Source organism: Leptopilina boulardi, unplaced genomic scaffold, assembly GCF_019393585.1.
Source record: "Leptopilina boulardi isolate dan_hultmark-lab unplaced genomic scaffold, ZJU_Lbou_2.1 LbouV2_165, whole genome shotgun sequence".
NCBI classification, from domain to species: Eukaryota; Metazoa; Arthropoda; class Insecta; order Hymenoptera; family Figitidae; genus Leptopilina; species Leptopilina boulardi.
Window position 1 is genome coordinate 2,839,745 of NW_026137713.1, and position 23,704 is coordinate 2,863,448.

Genomic DNA, 23,704 nt, shown 5'->3' on the forward strand with positions numbered 1-23,704 from the left:
TTAATATAGAAATATTTTCATTAAAATTAAAATTATTAGTTTAATAACAACGAATTTATAAAGTTTATCCAATCATACAATGTATTGATGATATTTTGTTACAAATAAAAAAAAAATAAATATTTTTTTTTTAATACAGGAATAACTTGTTATTTTGAAATTATACATTTTTATGATTAAATTATTTAAAGGGTAAAAAATTATTCTCAATTTGTAAAAAAATAAGAGACTTTTTTAAAATTAAAATTTAATTATAGAATCGTATATCTAGTTAAAATTGTTCCCTCTCTGTAGGACGCTGATGAGGATGATGATGATTAAAAAAGAAATTGCGTGGGCTGGTTGCAACGTTAGAAGGCGCCTGTATTGCGTAAAGGCAATATAATGAATCCCGAAAGAGAAGAAAAAGAAGAGAAAAAAATCTTGTATAGCCTCGTACGGTATCGCTCGCATTTACGGACGAACAAGTACCGCTAATCGCTTTATATACACCACCTTTGAAAACATGAATGTCTTATGTCAGGAAGGAAAAAATGGTAAAGAGGATTTTGAAATTTCAAACAGGAAGTATTGGTAAGTTAAATTGACATTAATTTTTTAATTAGTATAATAATCATTGATAGTAGTTAAGTTATAATTACAATCGTCTAAAAAGGAAAAAAATAAATTTAAATTAATCTAAAATTAGGAAATTCAATTTTATATTCGATGATAGTTTATGATTTAAAAAATGAAGATTATTAACTGGGTTCCAGGAACATGTTCTTCGGCCCTGTTTTGTGAAAGAAATGAAAAGAAGAAGAAGAAGAAGAAGAAGAAGAAGAAGAAGAAGAGAAGAAGATGAGAAACACGATAGACGACGATATACACCGGTATACTCCCTCCTCCTTTATTTCTTTGGCTCGACGGTGTAATCCCTATATATGTTGATACTCGTGTTTTTTTACTCTTCCGCGCACGGGACCCGCACCCTGACCCACAAGTGTGGGACTAGTCAGTCAGTCAGGCGATGAAACCTCGTACGATTAGGATTGGCTATTGTAATTCGCGGCCAAGTGTGACACGTGCTTGAGAGTTGTGTGTACATACATATATATATATCCCGATCAGCTGTGTGATCTCTCGGGGCGAGAGAGCTTTTTTTTTTTTTTTTTGCATCATCAGTGAGAGAGAAAAAGAGAAAGAGAGAAAGACACTTAAAGGGAAAGATGCAATTCCACTCGATCACGGGATGCATCGTCCTTATTTTGATCCTTGGCAATGTTTCTGCACAAGATGACGATTCATTAGCCGGCAGCTTTCTATCAGGTAATAAATAAATAATAATAAACAAATATTCGAATTCTTTCAATTCTTGTATTTTTTTTATATAATAATAATTTGAATAATTTTCTCAGTTGCTTTCGTTGTTGCGGTTTTTTTTTTTTTTTTTTTTTTTTTTTTTTGAGATCTAAAATTATCGTTGAAAAGGTTTTTGATAAAAAAATTCAATTATGATGTGAATTTTTTATTTAAAACTTGAATTTAGAAACATTTTCGTTAGAATTAATTTTTTTTTCGTTTTGAGATTTATTTAGAAAATTTAATTGAGAAACAATATTCAGTCAGTATTATTTTTTTACAATGTAAGGCGAAATTTTGTTTTTTTATCGTTAAACTGATAATTATATTTAATAAATTTTAATTTATTGTCATATAAATAATATATACGGGCTCTTTACCCGTATGTTTAAATAAAATGAAAAAAACAATCGAATTCAAATTTTATGTTTCTAAATAAATAATTTCGAATTTATAACAAAGTAAAATGAAAGAATTAATTGAGTAGGCATTAAAGTCTCTTGATAACGGAAAATTGAACGCAGACAATTGAAAGAAACAAAAAAAAAAAGAAAATAATTATTTTTATCTCACCCCTTTAGTGGAAGAAAAATGTTAGTTTTTGAAAAAATAGAAATTCGCATGCGGCACAGTTACATATAGGTGGTTATCTCACGAAGGATGCGATTGTCCCACTTATGACAATAACGCTATGCGGATGATCGGCCTGTAAGAAGGCCGCTGGCCGGCTTAAAACTATACAACGGTATATCTAGACGAAGGAAACGCAACAGCAAAAGAAACGGAAATAACTGACATTTCATAAATAGTTTCAATCCCGACAGAAAATTTTCATTTATTTATTTTTTTTCTTCATTATTTTGTTTTCCTGTGATTAATTAATTAAGGTGATAATCGCAAGTGTTCAGTTTCAAGAATTTAATTTTACAATATGAAATTTAAGAGAAAAAAATAAAAATCGAAAGTAATTTATGCGAAAGTTAAATTATTAGTTTCTTTAATTTATTAATTGCCATTTTTACGAAATTATCATTTAAGCAGGAATTTGATAAAAAAAAAAATTCTGAAAAAATGAATTTTTTTTTTTTTTGAAAAGAAAAACAAAAGAATTTTAATTTTTGTAACTGTCTCTTCTTTTTCTTTTGCGAATTGTTAAAATTCCCGAATGTGTGACGTAGTGAAATTAACGAAAGTTGTGTGTAAAGTGCGAGAGTGTTTGTCCAGGTCATTCTTGATGCAAATCTCACACCTACGTCAAAAGAATTTGCAATAAGGATATACGATATAATACCATACCAATCCTGGTCGGTTTCACTTTGGCAAAGGCATAACGGCCCAAACAAATATAACGGTAGTTAATGAGCCACACAGTTTTACTCGATGTTGTCGAGGTATTACACACCTCATCTTCAATATATGACTAGATGATTTTTTTTTTTTTTTTTTTTTTTTTTATGAACAATTTGAAAACTCGAAAAAATTTTCGTTATTACACATTTTTAATTCTAATCAATTAAGAAACAAAATATGACTACGCTCTTTTAATTCGTGACAGAAAATTGAATATATTTTTTTTAATACAATTTTAATTTTCATTCTTAAATAAAAATTGTATTGTTAAATAAAATTGAAATTTAAAAAAAAATTCAATTTTTATTATTTTTAAATACTAGGTTCAGAAATGAAAATCATATTTCTTTAGGGAAAATTTAATTTTGCATTTATTCTGCAATTTAAAATGAAAACAATATTTATTATATGGATAATTATTGAAAGAAAAGATTTCGATTGATTTTATTCTTAATTAATTTGTTTAAAATTTAATTTCTTTAATAATTTAAAGTGCAAGTCAATTTGAAAATTAAACGGTAAATTCTTATTAAAAATTCATTATTAACATTAAATTTCCCATGAAAATGGCAAATTTTTAATTTAAATTAATTCCATTGATAATTTTCTACTCAAAATTTAATTTCAAATTAAATTTTAAATTATTCATTAATTCACAGAACGAAGTTTGCAAATTTTGATAAATTGCTATATAATAAATAAGTTTATGAATTGAAATTTAAAAAAAAATAAAACACAGGTATATAAATATGTAGTAGCTTTTTAAAATGAAAAAATGTAATTGAAAATTAGATTAATTAATTTTTTTTTTGTTGATATTTTCCAATTTGTAATTGACGATAAGGACGTTCAACTTTTTGAGATAAAAAAAAAAAATGTTTCAAGTTGATAATCATTCAACTTTTATAGACTATTTATTTGAGTGTCATATTATGTATGCAGGAATTTCTCTCAATCAACAGGCATTCACATAACTCGTATATACAGTTATAGTCGTAATAGCTGATGTTATATATTACACATTGGAATTATTGAACCTGACGTGTTAACCGCTCGATTCACCAAAATGAAATAAAAAAAATTCTTTAAATTATATAATATACGTTATTATCGATCACGTAATTATTTTATTATATTCGATATTATTTCATGAGATTGTTACTCCAGTTAATAATAATTATTTAAATATTGAATAAATAAATAAATTGTAATTAATTTTTATTATTATTTAAATATTTACGAATTAGAATTTATAATATTATATTAATAATTAATATTAATATTAGTAATTATATTTAATTTAAAAAAAATAATTTAATTAAAATTCTAATTTTTTTGTCAGGTCTTTTGGATTCGATAACGAGTACGGCGAATAGTGCTGATTGTCCAGGGTATTGTGTACACGCCCTGGCAACTTTGATATGTTATGAAGTTTTAGAGGATGTACAATGTCCAACATCGAGTATGAGATGTTGTTTAGAAGCGCCATTAAATAGTACAGATTTATCGTCCGAAACTTCAAACGATATTAGTGATAATGTCACGACAACATTGGCGACAACAACGACAACGACATCAACAACAACAACCACGACAACTGCTTCGCCAACGACAGAAAAAATTATAACCAGTAAATCACCTACAACGCAAACACCATCGACAACAACTTCTTCCCTTACAACAATTTCTTCCATCACAAAATCATCCACGGTATTTATTTTTTAATTAATTAAAAAAAAACTGCAAATTTAGATCAATTATTATTTTTTTTTTTATTTTCAGAAAAGTAGAAATGGTACGAAACAAGTGGAAACCGAAAGTGGTGAGTTAAAATATTAAAATTTTCAAAAAAAAAAATTTGATTGAAATTAAAACTTTTTTTTTTGAACTTTCAGTGCAAAATTGTACGGGAATTTGCATGGCCGAGCGAATCGCTGATTATTGCGATGCAGTGCTTAATGTTGAAACACTTTGTAAACCGGGATATCGTTGTTGTGTGTCACGCGATGCATTTGGCGATTCACCACCACCGGAATTAGTTGTCATTGATAGGACAAAATTAAATGGTACACGTCCTGATGAAAAATTTGTGTCAACTACAATGAAAACACAGGAAAAAATAACATCACGACCACCATCTCAAATTCGACCAATTACACTTGGATCATTGTTAACAACACCATCAACAATTGGAATATCAACACCAGTGCCAGAGAGACCAAAACCAGCACTTGGCGAAATATGTAAAGGCGAATGCGTTAATGGATTATTTGCATTTCTTTGCGATAATATTGATACCGATGCCGATTGTCCTGGCGATGGATTTTGTTGTATCACGGAAGCTCCCGCAAATCCGGTAAAGAACAAAAAAATTAATTTGTTTTTAAAAATTAATTTCAATTGAAAAACAAATTTGATAAAGAAATTTTTATTAAATGTAATTTTTTCTTATTAGGAACCAACAACAACGGAGAAACCAGTGACAAAACCTCCAGAAATAAAACTTCCGTCGTGTCCTGGTTTTTGTATTTTACCGATAATGGCAGCATTTTGCGAACGACCGAAAATCATTATCTCGCGAACATCCACATGTCCCGTTGGACAAGTTTGTTGCGGAAGTACCAAAAGTTCCGTAAGTTGTTTTATTTTTATAAAAAAAATTGTTATAAAAACAAAGGTATTATTAATTTTGAAAATATATTTTCATCTGAATTTTGATTAGAAAATTGAATTTTTTAGACTCCGCGACCGAGACCAAAGCCAAAACCAACACCGCAAAGAACGGTGACGACAACAGTTGCTCTACCTCCGGATCCACGACCAGAATGTCCTGGATCGTGTATCATGTCCTATTTATCGTTTACATGTTTCAGTAAGTATAAAAGAAATAATATGAAATTTATTTCTCATTTTAAGTAATTTGAATTTTTTTTTTTATATTTAACAAATTTTTTTTTCTTTCTCTTTAATAGGAAATGCAGAGTTAACGAATATTTTCAAATGCAAAAAACCCGGTCATCAGTGTTGTGCACAAAAATCAATAATTCGTGAATTTACGGAGGGAAATTCGACGGAATCAACTCTCGCTAATCGAAACGATACATACGTTACTCTTCCACCACGAGCAAATACACCGTATACGCCATTATCAACAATTATTTGTAAATATTCTCTTTTTATTATTTTTATTTTTATATAATTTTAATTCTACTCAATTAGGAAAAAAGAAAATTGATTATTAAAAAAATATATTTGGTATAATAGATGATACAACAACAATTCCACCGCCGCCGCCTCCAAGTACAACGAAAAATCCCGTTTACAGTAAATATGTTTGCGGTGTAAAAGGAACGTCACGAACACCAGTACAAGCGAGGGATTTTGATCGAGTAGCAAGAGTCGTGGGTGGTGATGATGCGGAAGCCAATGAATGGTGTTGGCAGGTCGCATTAATCAATTCCCTCAATCAATATCTATGCGGTGGTGCTCTCATTGGAACGCAATGGGTCCTAACAGCCGCACATTGTGTTACAAAGTAAAAAAAAAATCTAATTAATTAATTTTATTCCTAATTAAAGTAAATTTTAAAGATTAAAAAAATTGTAGTTTTAGATATTACTTTTGTTCGGATAATCAAGGCCCCACCGTATTTAATTAATATAAAAGAAATTTAATTAATTTTTAGTTTATTCTATTATTATGGATAATAAAAAAAAATTTCTTTCTTAGTATCGTACGATCGGGAGACGCAATTTATGTGAGAGTGGGCGATCACGATTTAACGAGAAAATACGGTAGTCCTGGCGCTCAAACATTACGAGTGGCAACGACATACATTCATCATAATCACAATAGTCAAACGTTGGACAATGACATTGCATTGTTGAAATTACACGGACAAGCGGAACTTAAAGATGGTGTTTGCTTGGTTTGTCTACCGGCGAGGGGTGTCAGTCACACGGCAGGAAAACGATGCACCGTTACCGGTTACGGATATATGGGAGAAGGTAAAAATTATTTTTTTTTTTCATCATTCAGAAATAAAGAATTTAATTCAAATTGTCAATTTATCTCTTACTAGAGATAATAGTTTGAAAATATTTTTTCAATACTTTTGCAAAAATAAACTAATTTTTTTTTTTTTTTAATCTTCTTTAGCTGGTCCAATTCCGTTGAAAGTTCGCGAAGCCGAAATACCAATTGTCAGCGATGCTGAGTGCATTAGAAAAGTAAATGCAGTTACGGAAAAAATTTTCATTTTACCAGCGAGTAGTTTTTGCGCTGGTGGAGAAGAAGGCAATGACGCGTGTCAAGTAAGAATATAATTATTTAACAATTAATTAAAAAATAATTAAAAATTACTATTAATTGAAAATTATTTATTTGATTCACTTCAGGAAAAATCATCTTAGAGATTATTTTTTTTTTAAATAAGATTTTTCCTGGAGTGATCCAATTATGAAATAATTACGTGGTTTTAAAATTTGATTACCTAATTATCATTGAAATTTTTTACAGGGCGACGGAGGTGGTCCATTGGTATGTCAAGACGATGGATTTTACGAATTGGCAGGTTTAGTATCATGGGGCTTTGGTTGCGGTCGAATCGACGTCCCCGGCGTTTACGTTAAAGTATCGGCATTTATTGGTTGGATAAATCAAATAATATCTGTAAATAATCTTTAGCTCTAATTAGTTCTTTCATTTTTATTTTTATTTATATATATATATTTATACGCTTATTTATTTATATCATTGTCATATCAGCGCATCTTGACAGTTGAGAATCTTGATTGATAAATAAGCACCATCGATGCACAGAAGAAGCGAATTCTAAAGCTAAATTGATCTAGACTTTAGCATCGCAACTGTGATATTTACTAATTGCAAAGTAGGGAGAAAAAATTGTATTTTTTTTTTTTTTATAATTTCTGTAGCACATTTTAATAATTTAATGAAAGAACGTTAGGATGCGCCAAAAGTTTCAAATTGAAACTCAGGTAAAAAAATGAGATTGTTCACATTGTGGAGGCACTTGAGCAAATTATTGAAATTGCACTATTTCTTCTACCAATTAATTCTAATTAGGAAATTTGTACTAATTGGTAAATTATTTCCAAATAGTTGAACAAAAGACTTATATCTATATATATATATAAATTTGGGGAAATATTTCCCAATTTTGTTTTTTTCGCTTCTTGCAAACACCAAATATTTCATTCAGATTATTTTTTAATTAAAATCTTCAATTGTATTTTTTTTAGATTCGTTTAATTTAATTTTGAGTTACATAAATTTTTTTTTAGTCATTAATTTAAAAGTTTTAAAAAAAGTCGAAATTCTGGAATTACATTTTTTAGAATTTAAAAACTTTTTTTTTTATTTTCATCGTTCTCTTTATTTTCTCTAAAAATTGATTGAGATTCATCCTTCACAATCATTGTTTTCAAACTCATTGTGTAGTTTTAAAAATTACATTAAATCATTTTTATAATATAGAACATTTTGTAAATATTATATAAAATATCGATTTTTGATATATTTTTTTATTTTTTTGAAATTTAAAAAAATGAAATGAAAAGATATTGTACTCTATCTTGCTTTGTATATTAATGCATTGTTTTATAAGTGTTTATTAAAAAAAAAGAAGTGTAAAATTCTTTTAGTATCTTTTTAAGTTATCTTTAAAAAAAATTCTAGATTTAAATATAAATTATAATTTCGTTTTATAGTTATTGACACTTTTTTTCATCTCTCGTTCATGTACAAATGTATTAATTTGAATTAAAACAAAAAAATAAAAAACTATGTACCTAATAGAGTAATATTTTTTCTTATTTATAATAATCTTAATTTTCAGTTAAAATTGAATACACAATATATATCATGTATATTATTGTCATAAATCAAATCTAATATTATTAAAATATCGTAGTAATTACGAAGCAACTTTTTAAATTCCCATTTGTTTTTTTTTTGTTTTTTTTTTTTTAAACATAAGTTTAGATATTTTCTACTATTTTTTAATTTTTTTGTTCTTCCATTATTGTTGCTTCTAAAATATATAAAAATTATTTTTGCACTAAATTTCAATATACAATTATATATGAATTTATCCATTATTATTGTCTTAATTTGACGTAAAATATTTTGTTAAAAATTAATTTTTTGTTAAAATAAAGAACTATAATAGAGGTGAATATTTAACGTTTCTAAAATAGAAAAAAAAAATGCTAAAATAATGAAGCTTTTTAGTAGGCAAACAATTTCATCTATTGAAAATACAAAGTAATAAAAGATATTAACCTTTTCTTTATTGATGAATCTAGTTGCAACTTCCAAGTACTCTTCGACTGACACTTTTTAATTTTGATAATCGTTTGATTTTTGTGTTGTTGTTTGGTTTGATGAATTCTTCCTCATCATTTTCTTTATCATTTTGCTGGATAAAAAAAAAACATTTTGTTTCAATTCAATTTTTAAAATACTTAAAATATATTCATAAAAAAAATATTAATTTAATAATTCTTATTAATATATTTATTTAAAGTTCTTTTTTAAAAAATATTTTTATGTAAGCAATTATTTAACAATACAAACATAGGTAAATAATAAAATAAAATATAAAAAAAAATATATATTTATTTATAAAATATATGTGAATAATTTAAAGAAAAGTTTGTAAATTTTCTTGAATAAGTAAATATAATTATACCTTTAAAGGTAAATCTGATTCAGATTGACTAATGAGTTCATTGCTGGGTCTCGAGATGATGGAAATGTCAGATGCTGAAGCGGCTTTTACCATTGGATAACCGACATTGTTCCCGTTACAAAATTGAATTTTCGAAATGCTGTTAGGCGTGGACGAAATTTGACCATTAATTCTCGTTGGTGATGAATTACCAGCAATAATAGTTGTGTCCTGAAATTGAAATTATTTAATTATTAATAAATAAACTCATATATTGCTTAAATAAATAATACTATAAAATAATTTACAAACATTAATTACATATTTAATTAAATTTTTTTAAATTTAATTTTTTCTTTAAATTAAATTGATAAATAAAATAAATTTCTCTACCTCGTCGTCAGATTCACCAGCACTTCGAGAACGTTCTATGAATCTTTTGATAATTCTTTCGTGTGGTGAAGTTGATACTAATCTTTGAGGATAGTGAAAGTCTCTTCGAATAGGTGTTGTTCCTATCAAAATAAACAAAATTATTATATTGCTTTATAATTTTCATTCAGTTTTTTAAGGAGAAAATAATTTTTTTTTTCTTATTTAACAAACCTGTTGGTACATCACGACGAAGATCTTCCATGAGGAATTTATCGATTTGATGTTGCGTTGTTCGCAATTCTGTAGTTATTCCAATATTCCATTCGGTGAATTCAACACTTTGATTCTCTAATTTGCGGCCAATTTCAGTTGAACTTATTTGTACCTTATTACGTTGATCTTCCATGAATTCAACATGATCGACACTTGCATCTGCGACAATTTTATGTAAATCCTGCGGGAAAAAAAAACAAAAAAATTTCCAGTTTATTACATTTTTATATTACAGTTAAAATGAGAAATTATAATTGAAACCAACAAACTAATAAGTTATAATTATTATTTAGTTTCAATTATTAATTTTTCAGATTATATTTTCATAACTATTCAGGTTTAAATAAAATGTTAAATATTGAAATAAAATTTATTTAGATGAATTTTTTTTCTAAACTTACTTGCACAGATGATAAAATTGCACCTTTGTCATTTGATGTTCTTTGTTGTAATTCGCTTGTACCACTTGTTACAGACTTTTGATATTCCCTTATTGTATTTCTGCTTTCTTCTAAACCTGATTCAATTTTCTTCGTGAATATTTTGCTTTGTTTGATTGTTTCGTCGGCAATGTTCCAATTCTAAAATGTTTAAAATAAAATTTTATTTCTTTATAATTATTAAAACAAATTTCTAATAAAATTCTAATTAAATAAAATTAAAAAATTTTAAATAAATTCAAAATATAAATAAAAAATAAATATAAATTTGTTTCTCACATTTTTCAAACCAGCTGTCAATGATGTTTGAATACTTTCAATATCATTGCTAGTTTTATTGATGAAAATATTATCTCGTTCGATATTATTTTTACGCTTGCATGCGTTGTGATTGCTGAGAGAATCATATTTGTCATTTATTTCTTGCAACGAGTGGAAAGTTGCAATTTGATTTTCTTCATCGCTTTTTTTGATAGTTTGATATTGAAGCCACGCATCTTCGAAAATCTAGTTAAAAAAAAAAAAATTCCCAAATACATTCTTCAAATTTTAATATTAATTTATTTTATATATATAAAAATCAATACCTTCTCAAATGTTTTTCTATTTTGTTGAATATTGTTTTGATTTTCCCTACAAGATTGATTTATTGTTTTTAAATTCTCTATTTCATTTGTAAGACGATCATGTTCATTAACAAGTTCATTTGAAACTTGGCTCAATGATTCTTTCATGAATGTATTGTAATTTTGTAATTTAGACGAGATTTCATTATTCAATGAACGTAAATTCTCGGCTATTTTATTATTCACAAGTTCATTTAATCCCGATGCTAATTTTGTAGAAATTTGATGTAGTCGATCACATTCTTTGTCCGACATTAACGATGTATTTTGAAGTTGTAACATTATCCAATTGTAATAATAATCGTACTGGAAAAGAATAAAAAAGAAAAAAAAATAATTTAAAATAAGCAAAACAAAAAATAAAAGTAAAAATAAAGAAATGAAAGAAAATTTTATGTTTTTGAACAAAAAAAAAAAAAAATACTCACAGATTCATTTACATCTTCCGTTAATTTGCGATTAATGTTACCCTCTTGTTGCGTTAATTCTTTCGAAATATGATGAATTGTTTTATCGATGCCACGATTATAGGCGGCTGTTTGTACACCAATTTGATCCTTCATTGATAAATGAGATTGCACCAATTGTTGGGCATGAAATGATAAATCTTGTTCAATACTTTGAAAGCGTTTGGAAATATTTTTGCGAAATTGTTGACCAAGATTCTCATTTTCTTCTTCAACACGTCTGTAAAACGAAAAAAAAGAAGTAAACAAAAATTATTATACATTAAGAAAAAATTAATTTAAAATAAAATTATTTGTAAAAGTATTTTTCTTTTCTTTCAGATTAGTTTAAAAAAAAAAAAATTTCAAGTTTGACAATTTGAGACCTGTTCTTTGTTATAATGAATTTTAAAATATATCAAACAAAAAAACAAAGTATCTTACGTTTTACGCATAATTTTATCATGAAGCTTTTGAGTGTCATTAGTTGCTGTTTCCGCAACTTCCAACAGTGTTTGCGCTTGTTTTGATAAAACTTTTTCCGTACTGGCATGTTTATTGACAAGATGCTTGTGTACATCTCGGTCCAATTTGGTTTCCTTTAAAACAGTTTTCGTAGTATTTAAATCGTTCTTTGTTCGATAGAGATCATCGGTTTGCATTTTGTATTGTGATTGTAGCTCATCAAAGAGTTTCTGAAAAAAGAAAATTGAATTTTACAATTGAAAAAAAAAAAAAAATTAGAAATTTGTAACAATTAAATAAATTATAATAAAACTAACTTCTTTTGTTTGCATTGCTTCTTCAACTGCTTTGATGTGATTAATTTTATCCTCAATCTCCTTTCCTTGACATTCGATTTGTGTTTGCATTTCATTGAAATTTTCTTGCGCGATATAAACGCCATTTCGTTCACGTGTTGCCGCCAAATCTCGTCGCAAACGCTCAATTTCCTCTGTGTACTCTTTGAGTAATGCTTTTTTAGATAGTTTTTGATTAATTTCCGGTCGATTGGTGATATTCTTTGCACGATGAGCATAATCTAATGTTGAAAGTGTCTCGTCAAGATTGATACTCGCTGGTGAAACAGTTGCAATAATTGACGTCTTAGTTCGTCCTCCCAATGATTCTTGCAATAAACGAGTCAATTTTGATTCTCTGCAATTTTAGTTAAAATTTTTTAAATTTCCCTTTAAAATCGTCAATCAAAAGTTAATAATGAATTAATAATTAAAATAAAATTATAATTTCAATTGAATTACCGATAAGGAATGTGAGGAGCTCGTTCAACAAGAGCAGTGATAACTCTACCGAGAGTTAATAAAGATTGATTTATATTGCCAGCTTCTCTTGCTCTTCGTTCAACTGCGCCAGATCTTCCGATATTTTCACTTCCCGCAAGATCCACTAAATTCAATTTTCCCGTCTTCATTAATTCCTCGCCATCAACTGTATTTTCTTTTATGTGCACAGTAATTGAAAATACAGTGTGAGATCGACTAGAAAAAAAAAAATAGAAAATTATTGTGAATGAAAAAACAGAAAATAAATTTATTATTTTAAGTTAAGATTAAAATTTGAAAATTTAATACCTCGATTGAGCGTTCATTAATGTGGCAGCAGTTTGTCTCTTTTCCGATCCTTTCTCAAGAATTTTATACACTTCGCTTTTATTGTGTACTGTCACTTCCTCTAATCCATGAATAATAACTGCACCTTTCTTCGCTGCATCTTCATACAATCTGAATATTTTTTGTAACATAATTAAACTCATGATCTATATCTACTTATTTTTTTATTCTTAATTAATTGAATAAATTATTAATAAAGAAATGTAAATTCAATTGCCTTTTTATTTAAAAAAAAATTGCGATTTTTGAAATATTACCTGATTTTTGATGCATCATCATTTGGTGATAAAAGATCGAATAATTCCTCATTATATAATTCCAAAAAGCTTACACGTACTGAATATTCTTGAGCGTCGAGTGTTCGAATTTCATCAAATAAATGACTTAATGCACGAGGAATTATACCAGCTGTTGTGTCCTGTTAATAAAAAATAATCTTTTTACCTCTATTTCTTTCTTGATTAAATATTTGTAAAATTTTATTTAGATATTTTTATAATTTTATACTTAAATAAATAATTACACTTACACTTTGCCACTGCAAACCAGGATCATTGCTATAGCCTTCCATCGTAAAAGTCTTTCCAGTACCTGTCTGTCCATAAGCAAATACAGTGCAATTATATCCTGCCAATACTTCATCGAGTAAAGGATGTACAACAGCATTGTAAACATCAATCTGTAATTATAAAATAATTTTTTTTTCAGATTATTCTGAATAATTTTATTTAAATAAAGTGAATAAAGTTATTTTCTAAATAAATATACATTTTCCTTTCACAAAAATAAAAAGAATTTACACAGAAGCAAAAAAAAAAGGAGAAAATTACAAAAAACAAAAGGAAATTCCGTAAAAAAGCACACCTGTTTTGAATGTGGTCCAAAAACTCTGTCAAAGGAGAATTTTTTTGAAATTTTATCCTGTGGTCTCTCTCGCACTACTACATCTTTATTTGAAGGAACATCAACGACTAACGCTGATTTTTGTGTTTTTTCAATATTATTAATTGGCCTGCAAACAGAAACCAAACATTTTAACACAAAAATTAACATTGTAAATATAATAAACAAATCATAACGAATCTTAATTAAATAATAACCTCAAACAATAAAAATGTCAACAAAATTAGAAAAAAAAGGTTAGAAGCTAATTTATAAAAATTTTTAGCTAAAAAATTGATATTACAATTGAAAAATTAAGAAATTTTTGACATTTCTATTCATAAAGAGACGCTAATGTTTTTAACGTTACCTGACACGGACGAAAACCTGAATATTCTGATTTTTGTCCTTCCTATTTCCTCGTGTTTCATTCATTTTTTAACAATTTTTCTTGAACACTTTATTGAGTTTAATCAAGTTTATCAAGACACTTATCAGTAAACACTAAAATTGACCCTTTTTTCTAAAGCAATTTCCACAAAAATAGCACGTTTTTATTTACACATGAAAAGAACGCACAACTTTTTACCTCCCAAATAAACCGTTGACGGTTTGAAAATAATTTACTTCACATTTCATGTGCAAGAGGCGCTGATATGTTCTGTTTCCGATTTCCGGTTTTTAAAAAAGAAATTATTTAGAAATAAAAATAAATAAATAAAAACCAATTTTGACAAAATGGTAAATAATTTATTAAACTAATAATTAATTTTCTTAATTTATTGGACATTTTAAATTAGCATTCATATAAAAACGATAAAAATGTCAATTGTGTCAAAACGATCAAAATATCGTCTGCTAGAAAAGCGCTGACGTAAACATTTGTTGTGATCTGTTGTTTATTATTTATTAAATTAATAATAATAAAGTGTTTAAATAATATTGCATTTTAAAATGACGGAGATGAATTGGTCTTGGCAATATAGTTTTCCTCCATTTTTTACGTAAGTTAATTATTTTAAGATTAGAAAACAAACATTCCTAACCTCAAAATGTCAAAATTTTCATTTATTATTAATTTTTACCTATATATTATTTATTAAATTCTTTCAAAGTAAGTTCTTTTTGGTTTTAATTATTTTATTAAAAATATTTTAAAAGTAATTGTATTAAATTAATTAAACAATAATAAACAATTGCATAGTAGCAATAATTTTCATATAAATAATATATTAGATTTTATTTTTTTAATGATTGTTGTTAATTAAAGTTAGGGGGTAAATTTAAAATTTTTTGTTCATTATTTTAATAGCGTTATTTATTTAATCAAATGTTTTTTTTTTAATTATAGTCTTCAACCTCATTCCGAGACCAGAGAAAAACAATTACTTGCGTGGAAGAATTTAGTTTTAGAATATCACAAAGTTACAAAACAAGCAATTGTAGATATTCGTGAAGTACAATCGAGTCCATTATTTAATAACACTGCAATAAACAGTATCCTTTTCATATAATTATAATAAGAATAAATAAATTGATTTTATAGAAAAGTAAGAAATAAATTTTATATGTAAATGTAATTGAATTGCGTTAATTTTATTTTCCTTAAATAAAATAATAGGAAAATTACCTTCAGACGTGGTCCTTTTAATATTAGAGGAATTAGCAAAATCAGGAAATGCCTGTCCTCTCGATAAAACGAAACAAAGGTGGTTAGTTTATTGGCATACATTAGAAGAATGGGGAGAAATTGTTTACAATTGGGCTCAGGAAAATGGTTTTATTGGTTCCGTATGCACATTGTTTGAATTAACACAAGGAGAAGACACTGTTGATCAAGGTAAATAATTTTTATTTCAAAATTTATCTTTACTTAAATTTAATTTTCCACAAACAAAACAGTTTTCTTTTTGTAATTTTAATTGGGATTAAAAATTTATTTTTTGTAAAAAGTATATTGAATAATCAATGATTATCAAAATAAATATAAATTGTAAAATAATTATGTTTTCTTAAAAATCATTTTAAATTTCTAAAATTAAGTTCGTATTTCAGAATTTCATGGACTTGACACTGAAGTTTTAATTAGGTCGCTAAAAACATTGGAAGCTTCGCAGAAAGCTGAATTAATTATGTTTGACGATAATCAAGGAGTGAAATTTTTTTAAAGTTTAAAACAAATCGAGAGTTTTTTGTAGCAATTTTTTTTCTTATTTATTAAGATTTTTAAAATAAGTACATAAAGAATTATTTATGTTATAAAAATTTAGATAATGTATTTTAATAAGTTTAAAAAAAAAATTTTCATAAAGTTACAATTTTAATGATGAAGTTTTTAATTAATAATAACAATAATTAATTAACAGTTAAGTTTCAGAATTAGATTATTTTTATAATCTTTCATCTCACTGTTCTTTAGATTTATAATTCAAAGTTTTTCATTATAAAATTGTTTTTAGCAAAATACAGTTTTTTCCTTATAAAAATAATGAGAAGAAAATTTAATATTTTTATATAAATATATGTGGGAATTTTTTTTTATTTATTAAAGATGTTAATAAATCTTTGGCAAATACAAATTTCCAAGAGGAAGCGTATTTTTTATAGGATATAAAATTACGTTTTTTAACACAGTCAAGAGTGGAATGTTTTTTCTTATTTTATGAAAAAAACAAATTTGATTTCTGTCTACTCAGCAACACGTGAAAAGATAAATTTCTTTTTTTTTTCATTTTTAAAGGTGATAAATTTAAAATGTTGCTTTTTTACTAAATTTTCTTTTCCAACTTTGCACACAAATCTTAAATATCTTCGGTTTTTTTTATGTGAGGTAATTCTATATTGTCTGCTTCATTTTCAACTATTTCATGAAGATCTTGTTTACTCATTTTCTCAATGATAAGAGCTCCCAGAGCATCGCACACCACATTAATTGTCGTTCGGAATCGATCCCTATTAATCAGGTAAATAATTCGTTTTTTATTATCAAATATTCTGCATTTCTTTTCATCTATTTATCAGAATTTCAATTTCAAGTAAATTTTAATATTAATTGGAATTAATATTAAAAAAAATATTTTTTAATTAAAATTATGTAAATAAATTTTTTTATTCCTTACAGAAGCCAATCAACAGCGAGAATTATGGACACGTCATCTGCTGGTAGTCCAACGGTGTCGAGAACCATGACCATTGTAACGAGACCTGCTTGAGGAATTCCTGCAGCTCCTATACTTGCGGCTGTTGCTGTTATACTAAAGCACAATAACATCGGGGTAATTAAAATTTAATTAAAATTGAAAAAAAAAATATTTTTACCTAATAGCAATAACACTGCCAAATGAAAGGCTCCTTTGACGCACTTGTGCAATAAAAATTGCAGCAACTGCCTCATAAAGTGCTGTACCATCCATATTTATTGTCGCTCCTATTGGAACCACAAATTTCGTTATTCTCGGATCAGCTCCCATTTTGTCTAAACATTGAAGAGTAATTGGTAACGTTGCCGAACTACAATTTTGAAAAACAACAATATTATTTTTCATTTTCTCTCAATTTATTATAAATAAATCAATTAAATTATTTATTTTTTATAATAATTAAATTTATTCATGAAAAAAAAGGGGGGAAAAAATCTCACCTTGATGCAGTTCCAAAAGCGGTGACAATAACTTGTCCCATTTTACGTAAATATTTAAACGGTAATTCTCGGGTACAAACGAAAAATATAATTGACAGAGTAACAAATCCATGAATAGTTAATCCTAATAAAACTGTGACAAAATAAAGACCCAATTGACCGACAATTTGACTGATATCTTCGATTTCGATTAATTTTGCAGTAACTAGAAACATTACACCTACAGGAGAAAGCCTAAAAATTAAACAAAAATCTATTAAAATAATTATTATTTCCAATGATTAATTTAAAAAAAAAAAATTCTAAAAATTAATTTAAATTAATGGAATTTTCTTTTAAAATTTCTTTTAAAGTTTTAATTTGTTTAATGACTTTTTGAAATGTTTTTTTTATTTACCAAATAACCCAATTTGTGATGACCATCATGGCTTCGGATAAAGCATTAAAAAATTCGAGTAAAGGTTTTCCCGTTTCTCCCATTTTTGCAACGGTAATTCCAAAAATAATGCTAAAAATCACAAGACCCAAAGTATTCATACTTTTTGACACTCCAAATGATATATCCCAATCGTATAATGAAGAAACTGTAAATTTTTTTTAAATGAATATACCAACTTGTTGACAATTATTTTCCATTTTTTTCTAATTACCATAATAATAATAATCTTACCATTTTTGTCTTTTGGATAATTTAATACTGTTCTATCCTGAAAAATAAAAATTTGATTATTGTATTTACTATTTATTAATAAATAATACATAAATAATTTATTTTATTGAAGAAAAAAATTTTAATTAAATTAAACAATCGATTTTATCATTTTTTTTATATTGTTTAGTAATTTTTCAAATAATTACTTATTTATTTTTAATCATTATAAATTATTATATTTTTTTATATTTACTCACTTGTTGAATACAAGATTCCACCAGATTTGTTGGAAATATATTTCTAAAAAGAAATTTTGTCGTTTTATTGTTCTATATATTTTTTTTAACAAATAAAATTTTCTTTCGCAAATAATTTATAACACTGTAAAACAAGAGAAATTAAAAAAAAAAAAACTAGAAAAAAATTTGAAACAAAAAGAATAAAAATACATTTTACCTTATTAAATCGAGAATTGTATCAACAGTTGTAATATTATGTGATACTTCTAATTTTTTTGATTTGAAAAATTTACATTCATTATGAATTGTTGTTGAATTATTTAAAAATTCCTCCGCTGTGCGAGGGCAATTTGTATTTTTAAAATCACCTGGCCTTATTGTCAAAACCAAAATAATTCCCAATGTTACGGCAGTTATCGTTGTCGTACTGTAATAATAAATTGATCGCTTACCAATTTTTCCTAAAAAAAATTGATATTTTCAATAAGAATTTTGATTTAAACAAAAATATCAATTATCATTTAATTACAAAAACTTATACAAAGGAAGTTTTTTTGGAGCTAAATTCAAACTAAATAAAAAATATGTTTTTAATTTTCTATTTTAATTCCTCAAAAATGAAGAATTATTTTTTTTTTTAATTCTCTTTTTGTGGATTAAACAAATTTTCTAGAAGCACAGAGACTTCTATTGTAACAAGAGTGGAAAAACCATTAATCTGATTTCCATATTGAGGCGTGAAGAAATTGTGTAATAGTTTATTTTAAAAAATTGTCACGTACCGGATAAACTGAGATCAAGATTGCCAATGGCACTGATTATACTAGAGACGATGAGAGGAAGTATAAGGCCTTTTAACATTCGAAGAAACATGTGACCGGGAAATTCGACGTATAATACTTCACGAGGTGTCCATGATTCTTTGCCACTTTTACGTAGTATCATACCAAGTGCAACACCAAATAATACTCCAATAACAGTAAATAATGTCAATCCATGTTTTGAAAATTGTCTTTTCAAATTTGGTGGGAGAGCCATTTTTTTTCTTTAATGAAAATCTCTTTTTCCCTGGAACAATAACAGATAAGAATTTCTATTATTTTTCATTTATTTTCTAATAATTAATAAATAATAATTGAAACAAAGATAAAAATAATGTTCTAAATCAAATTATTCTGAAAATATTAAACGTTTTTAGTTTTTTTTTAGAAAATTCTAAAATTAAAATTTTATGAATAATATTCATTATAATTAAATCGTTTTTAAAGTAAAAAAAGAATAATAATAATTTAAAAACTTTATTTGACGTTTCAATACTCAAATTATTCTTTTTAGATTTTTTTTTTATAATTTATTATAATTGTGGTTTCTTGCTTTTTTTTAAAAAAACGTCATAAAATTTATTGTTTATTTTTTGACTAAGTATATGTAATATGTAAATATAAAAAAACATTAAAGTTTAAAAAAATTTTGTTTATTTAAATTACATAAATAATTATTTACGATACGTAAGTTTAGAGAAAAACAATTGCCTTATTATATCAAATTAATTATATATGTATGATTCAATTTAACTGATTAAAATGTAATAAGTAAAAGTTTGAACTTATCATAAAGAGAGAAGTGCAAACTAATTTAAGAAGGCGGTTTGTTGTCGTTACGTCGAGAATATTTTATCAATTTAATATGTGACAGGAGTAAACTTGCTTTATTTAAAATATTAATGATATTTAAAAACTTTTTTTATTAAAATTCTTTTTAATAATAAATTATATTTCAGCAATTAAATGACTAAAAAATTGTCTGGTAATTAAATATACGTAAGTCAATTAAAAGTACATAATTAAATGCTAGATAAATGAACGGTCAATTATTTAAAAATTATTATTAATTAATTAAAATTAATTATTATTAATTTTAAATTCCCTAAAGAATTTTAAAAGTCTAAAAATGTCAAAGTTTCATAATTTACCTTTTTATTTCAATTTATTAATAACATATAAAAAAATTATTATTATTTAAATAATTATTTTAAATCAAAATAAGTAATGCACAAAGAATACTTTTTCAAAATTTACACAAATCTGCATACAATATGAGAAATAACTTGTTCGCGGCGGTTTCCAAAGGAAATTCCAATTATCACTCGCATTACACAATATAAAAAAAATACTCATCTCCCTTATCTCATTATTAAGTCAACCATACTTGTTGATTTTCTTTTCGTATGTAAATTTTTTTCAATTCAATAAAATTTTGTCAGTCTTTTTCAAATTCCCGCTCTGAACAGGTTTTAGAAATTTACTGGTACGTTGACAGTTTCGATAATCTACTAATTTGCATAAATCATAATATATGAAAGATGAAAAAAAAGTAATTTAATTCCTTTTTATATTTTGATTATAACAAAATAAAAAAAAATAATAAATAATAATAGAATTGAAAAAAATTCAATTTTAGAAATAAATGAACAGATGTCAATTTAACAATTTTTAATTGTTTTTCTTTTTAGTAATAAAATAATGATAAATGACGATTTCTAGAAATTAATTATTTATTCATGCACAAAAGTCCTATTTTCCTATGAAAAAAGAAAAATATAAAATTGCTTGTTATAATGAACAGTAATATCAGAAATTTAATGTTTTATATAGATAAAATTTTAAAATAATATTTGAAAAAAAATTAAAATTGTAATTTATTTCATTTTAATTAAAATTTTAATTCATTATTTTTTATATTTTCTAATATTCTACTACATAATTTAAAATTAAAATTACCTACGATAAAAAATAAATTTCCTTAAAATAATGTTTGCCCAAACATTGGAATGAAGTTCTTCTTTTTAAAATCACATGCGGGTTTTGAGGAAATGTTCCTTTATTTCAGAAATTACCTGTAAAAATAATTACTTTTTAAATTACTATTTTCATTAAAAAACTGATTAAAAATTCTTTGAAAGTTAAAAGTTTACTTCATAGGATTAATTTTATTGATTTGATCTAATTTTGTTTAATATTATAAAAGCTTTTCTATACTTTATAAGATACTTTTATATATTTTTTATACTTCCATAAGTAATTTGATTTAATTAATTTAATTTACTAAACAGGATTTAAACTAAAATCTTAAAAAAAATTAATTCAAATTTGAAAATAATCGAAAGTTAATAACGTAAAAGTAAATTTTTGAACTGATTTCAAACTATTATTAATATTGAAAACTAAATAATAAAAATAAAATAAAATTATGTGTAAAATAAAAAATAGATTTAAAAAATAGAATAAAAAAATAAATTACACAAAGTAACTAAAAAGCTGAAAAAATATGCCTCAAAATCCAATTATTTACAAATGTTATTTGCTCAATAATAATAAAGTTAATTTTGAGGAAAGTGTCAATGATGTTTTTACCTGATAAGAATTTTAGATGTAAATTTTTTGCAAAACAAAAAAAATATAAAATTAAAAAAATGCAACAATATTATTGAAAAATTTTGTTTAAAAATTTATATAAATAATAAATTAACTAATTACCAATTTAGAGAAGCTGGAATTCAATTTTTCGTAATTATTAATCCAAATTTCCGAAATACTTTTACTTTTCACTTAGAAGTATAATATTTCATTTGATTTTCTTGCACGTGTATGAAAAGAAAAATAAACTAGCGGTATTTTCTTCGGCATGCACGCAATATTACAGAGTATATCGAAGAGTTCACTCAGTCGCGACAGTTCCCGTCTGACTGGTCAAGTTATGTATGAGGTCCTTTACTTCATGCTGAATTCGAAAGAGAAAGAAATTCTTTTTCATCATTCTGTGTTCCTATACTTTTTTTTTATTCTCTGTTTTTTTTCTTTTTTTTTCCTTTGCTCTCTTTTAATCATTTGTGTAAACATATGATTATCAAAAACATAAATTGATGCAGGTATATACTTTTAAAAATGTAATTAGAATAATCAAACTCTCAATAAAATTCAATAAATGCGACAGATTATGGCATATGCAAAAAAGAGTAAAAAAAAAAGAAAGGAAAGTCTACTGAATATATTGAGACACTGCATAACTCCACTTAATGCCTTGAACTTGTAATTTAAACTAGTGAAGTCATTGTGCTTCTTGTATTTCTTATTTCACAAGATTCTATTTTATTCATAATCTATCGAAGATAATCACAGAATCCTTTCGATTTTTTCTGAAATTAAAAATATAAAATTAGATTAACATTTTCTTGAATTAAACAATAATTAATAATTCACGTTTTAACTTTTTTTATTTCAGTACGAAATAATAAAATTCAAAATATTAAAATTTAATTGAAATTTTCCTAAGTATTTAATTAATTTTTAAAATTCAAATAAAAAAATTCAGAAAAACATTTCAAATATTTAAAAATAATAAAAGTACCTTATAAAACTGGAAATTTCTATCATTATTAATTTTCCTCGTGGGATTTTGAAAATTCCTATTCTTTAAATATATCTAAATAAATTCCTTTTCTGAAAAATAAGCTTAACATAATTTATTAGTAAAATAGAAAAAAAAATTCTCTCTTTCTTCTTTGTGTTAAAATTGCGATAATTTAAAACTATAATTATAATTGTGATAAAGGAAAAAAAAATATTAGTGCAAATTAATTCGACACGAAATAAAGGACATTTGTGACAATGGGTTGATTATAAAGCGTAAAATTAGTTTAGGAATTGCAGAAAAAAAAGATTAAGAGGACTCATACTTAATTTGTGTATAAAAAAAATATGTAGAATAACTGAATAAAACTCAAAATATCCCGACTAATCCAGTAAATTATTACGCATTTAGTATAAAGTGAGTCTGCTTTAATTAAAACGAGACTAAGCAATTCTTTTTTTGTAATTAATCTTCTGCAGCCTTTGAATCATAAAAAAAAAAAAAATTTTTCCCCATAACATTCCCTAGATAAGTTTTAATTTTTTTCTATATTTTCTAATTAGAATTCTTAAAATTTGAAAAAAATTTTTATTATTATCTATATTATTTATATTCTGTATTTCATTTTTATATATTTAACAATTTATTATAGTAATAAATTTTTCTTATTATAATTTATTTTTTTTTGTATTTAAATTTAAAAAA

At 25.2% G+C, this 23,704-nt stretch overlaps 4 protein-coding genes across 6 annotated transcripts; 2 read left to right on the top strand and 2 right to left on the bottom strand.

Annotated features, from left to right (window-relative positions):
- Positions 1-297: 297 nt before the first annotated feature.
- LOC127277399 (protein masquerade-like) lies at positions 298-8,784 on the top strand. Its single transcript, XM_051298500.1, has 12 exons — positions 298-573; positions 756-1,308; positions 4,034-4,401; positions 4,474-4,513; positions 4,587-5,047; positions 5,147-5,323; positions 5,431-5,563; positions 5,664-5,852; positions 5,956-6,226; positions 6,421-6,698; positions 6,850-7,004; positions 7,210-8,784. Exons 2-12 carry the CDS (start codon positions 1,209-1,211, stop codon positions 7,375-7,377), a joined length of 2,340 nt encoding a protein of 779 aa, XP_051154457.1. The 5' UTR covers positions 298-573; positions 756-1,208; the 3' UTR covers positions 7,378-8,784.
- Positions 8,785-8,925: 141 nt separating this feature from the next.
- On the bottom strand, positions 8,926-14,677 carry LOC127277398 (kinesin-like protein Klp61F). The gene is made up of 16 exons (XM_051298499.1): positions 14,429-14,677; positions 14,041-14,188; positions 13,706-13,855; positions 13,434-13,594; positions 13,138-13,287; positions 12,808-13,044; positions 12,328-12,703; positions 11,990-12,240; positions 11,528-11,786; positions 11,061-11,405; positions 10,753-10,980; positions 10,435-10,614; positions 9,992-10,214; positions 9,779-9,900; positions 9,407-9,616; positions 8,926-9,133 (listed from the first exon to the last, which is right to left on the bottom strand). Exons 1-16 carry the CDS (start codon positions 14,491-14,493, stop codon positions 9,017-9,019), a joined length of 3,222 nt encoding a protein of 1,073 aa, XP_051154456.1. The 5' UTR covers positions 14,494-14,677; the 3' UTR covers positions 8,926-9,016.
- Positions 14,678-14,892: 215 nt separating this feature from the next.
- Positions 14,893-16,382, top strand: LOC127277403 (vacuolar protein-sorting-associated protein 25). Its single transcript, XM_051298507.1, has 4 exons — positions 14,893-15,062; positions 15,410-15,555; positions 15,680-15,898; positions 16,114-16,382. Exons 1-4 carry the CDS (start codon positions 15,013-15,015, stop codon positions 16,224-16,226), a joined length of 528 nt encoding a protein of 175 aa, XP_051154464.1. The 5' UTR covers positions 14,893-15,012; the 3' UTR covers positions 16,227-16,382.
- A 391-nt stretch (positions 16,383-16,773) lies between these two features.
- Positions 16,774-23,115, bottom strand: LOC127277402 (excitatory amino acid transporter 3-like). 3 transcript variants are annotated; one of them, XM_051298502.1, is made up of 12 exons: positions 22,997-23,115; positions 22,126-22,784; positions 21,374-21,485; positions 19,372-19,657; positions 18,807-19,050; positions 18,608-18,650; positions 18,369-18,405; positions 18,096-18,282; positions 17,699-17,932; positions 17,377-17,568; positions 17,178-17,312; positions 16,774-17,010 (listed from the first exon to the last, which is right to left on the bottom strand). In XM_051298502.1, exons 4-12 carry the CDS (start codon positions 19,625-19,627, stop codon positions 16,860-16,862), a joined length of 1,479 nt encoding a protein of 492 aa, XP_051154459.1. In that variant the 5' UTR covers positions 19,628-19,657; positions 21,374-21,485; positions 22,126-22,784; positions 22,997-23,115; the 3' UTR covers positions 16,774-16,859. The 3 variants fall into 3 exon arrangements, with proteins under 3 accessions (XP_051154459.1, XP_051154460.1, XP_051154461.1); XM_051298503.1 differs by having other exon boundaries at positions 21,370-21,485; XM_051298504.1 differs by lacking the exons at positions 21,374-21,485; positions 22,126-22,784; positions 22,997-23,115 and adding an exon at positions 20,562-20,720.
- Between the last annotated feature and the right edge of the window lie 589 nt (positions 23,116-23,704).

Coding starts and splice junctions, on each gene's coding strand:
- LOC127277399 (XM_051298500.1), top strand. CDS start 1,209: ATGCAATTCCACTCGATCACGGGATGCATCGTCCTTATTTTGATCCTT. Junction 5,324..5,430: donor GCGGAAGTACCAAAAGTTCC/GTAAGTTGTTTT, acceptor TGAATTTTTTAG/ACTCCGCGACCGAGACCAAA. Junction 7,005..7,209: donor AAGGCAATGACGCGTGTCAA/GTAAGAATATAA, acceptor AATTTTTTACAG/GGCGACGGAGGTGGTCCATT.
- LOC127277398 (XM_051298499.1), bottom strand. CDS start 14,493: ATGAATGAAACACGAGGAAATAGGAAGGACAAAAATCAGAATATTCAG. Junction 13,045..13,137: donor TTAATGAACGCTCAATCGAG/GTATTAAATTTT, acceptor TTTTTTTTCTAG/TCGATCTCACACTGTATTTT. Junction 12,241..12,327: donor AAGCAATGCAAACAAAAGAA/GTTAGTTTTATT, acceptor TTCTTTTTTCAG/AAACTCTTTGATGAGCTACA.
- LOC127277403 (XM_051298507.1), top strand. CDS start 15,013: ATGACGGAGATGAATTGGTCTTGGCAATATAGTTTTCCTCCATTTTTT. Junction 15,063..15,409: donor AGTTTTCCTCCATTTTTTAC/GTAAGTTAATTA, acceptor TTTTAATTATAG/TCTTCAACCTCATTCCGAGA. Junction 15,899..16,113: donor AGAAGACACTGTTGATCAAG/GTAAATAATTTT, acceptor TTCGTATTTCAG/AATTTCATGGACTTGACACT.
- LOC127277402 (XM_051298502.1), bottom strand. CDS start 19,627: ATGGCTCTCCCACCAAATTTGAAAAGACAATTTTCAAAACATGGATTG. Junction 18,283..18,368: donor TTATCCAAAAGACAAAAATG/GTAAGATTATTA, acceptor AAAAATTTACAG/TTTCTTCATTATACGATTGG. Junction 17,569..17,698: donor GCTTTTGGAACTGCATCAAG/GTGAGATTTTTT, acceptor TCAAAATTGTAG/TTCGGCAACGTTACCAATTA.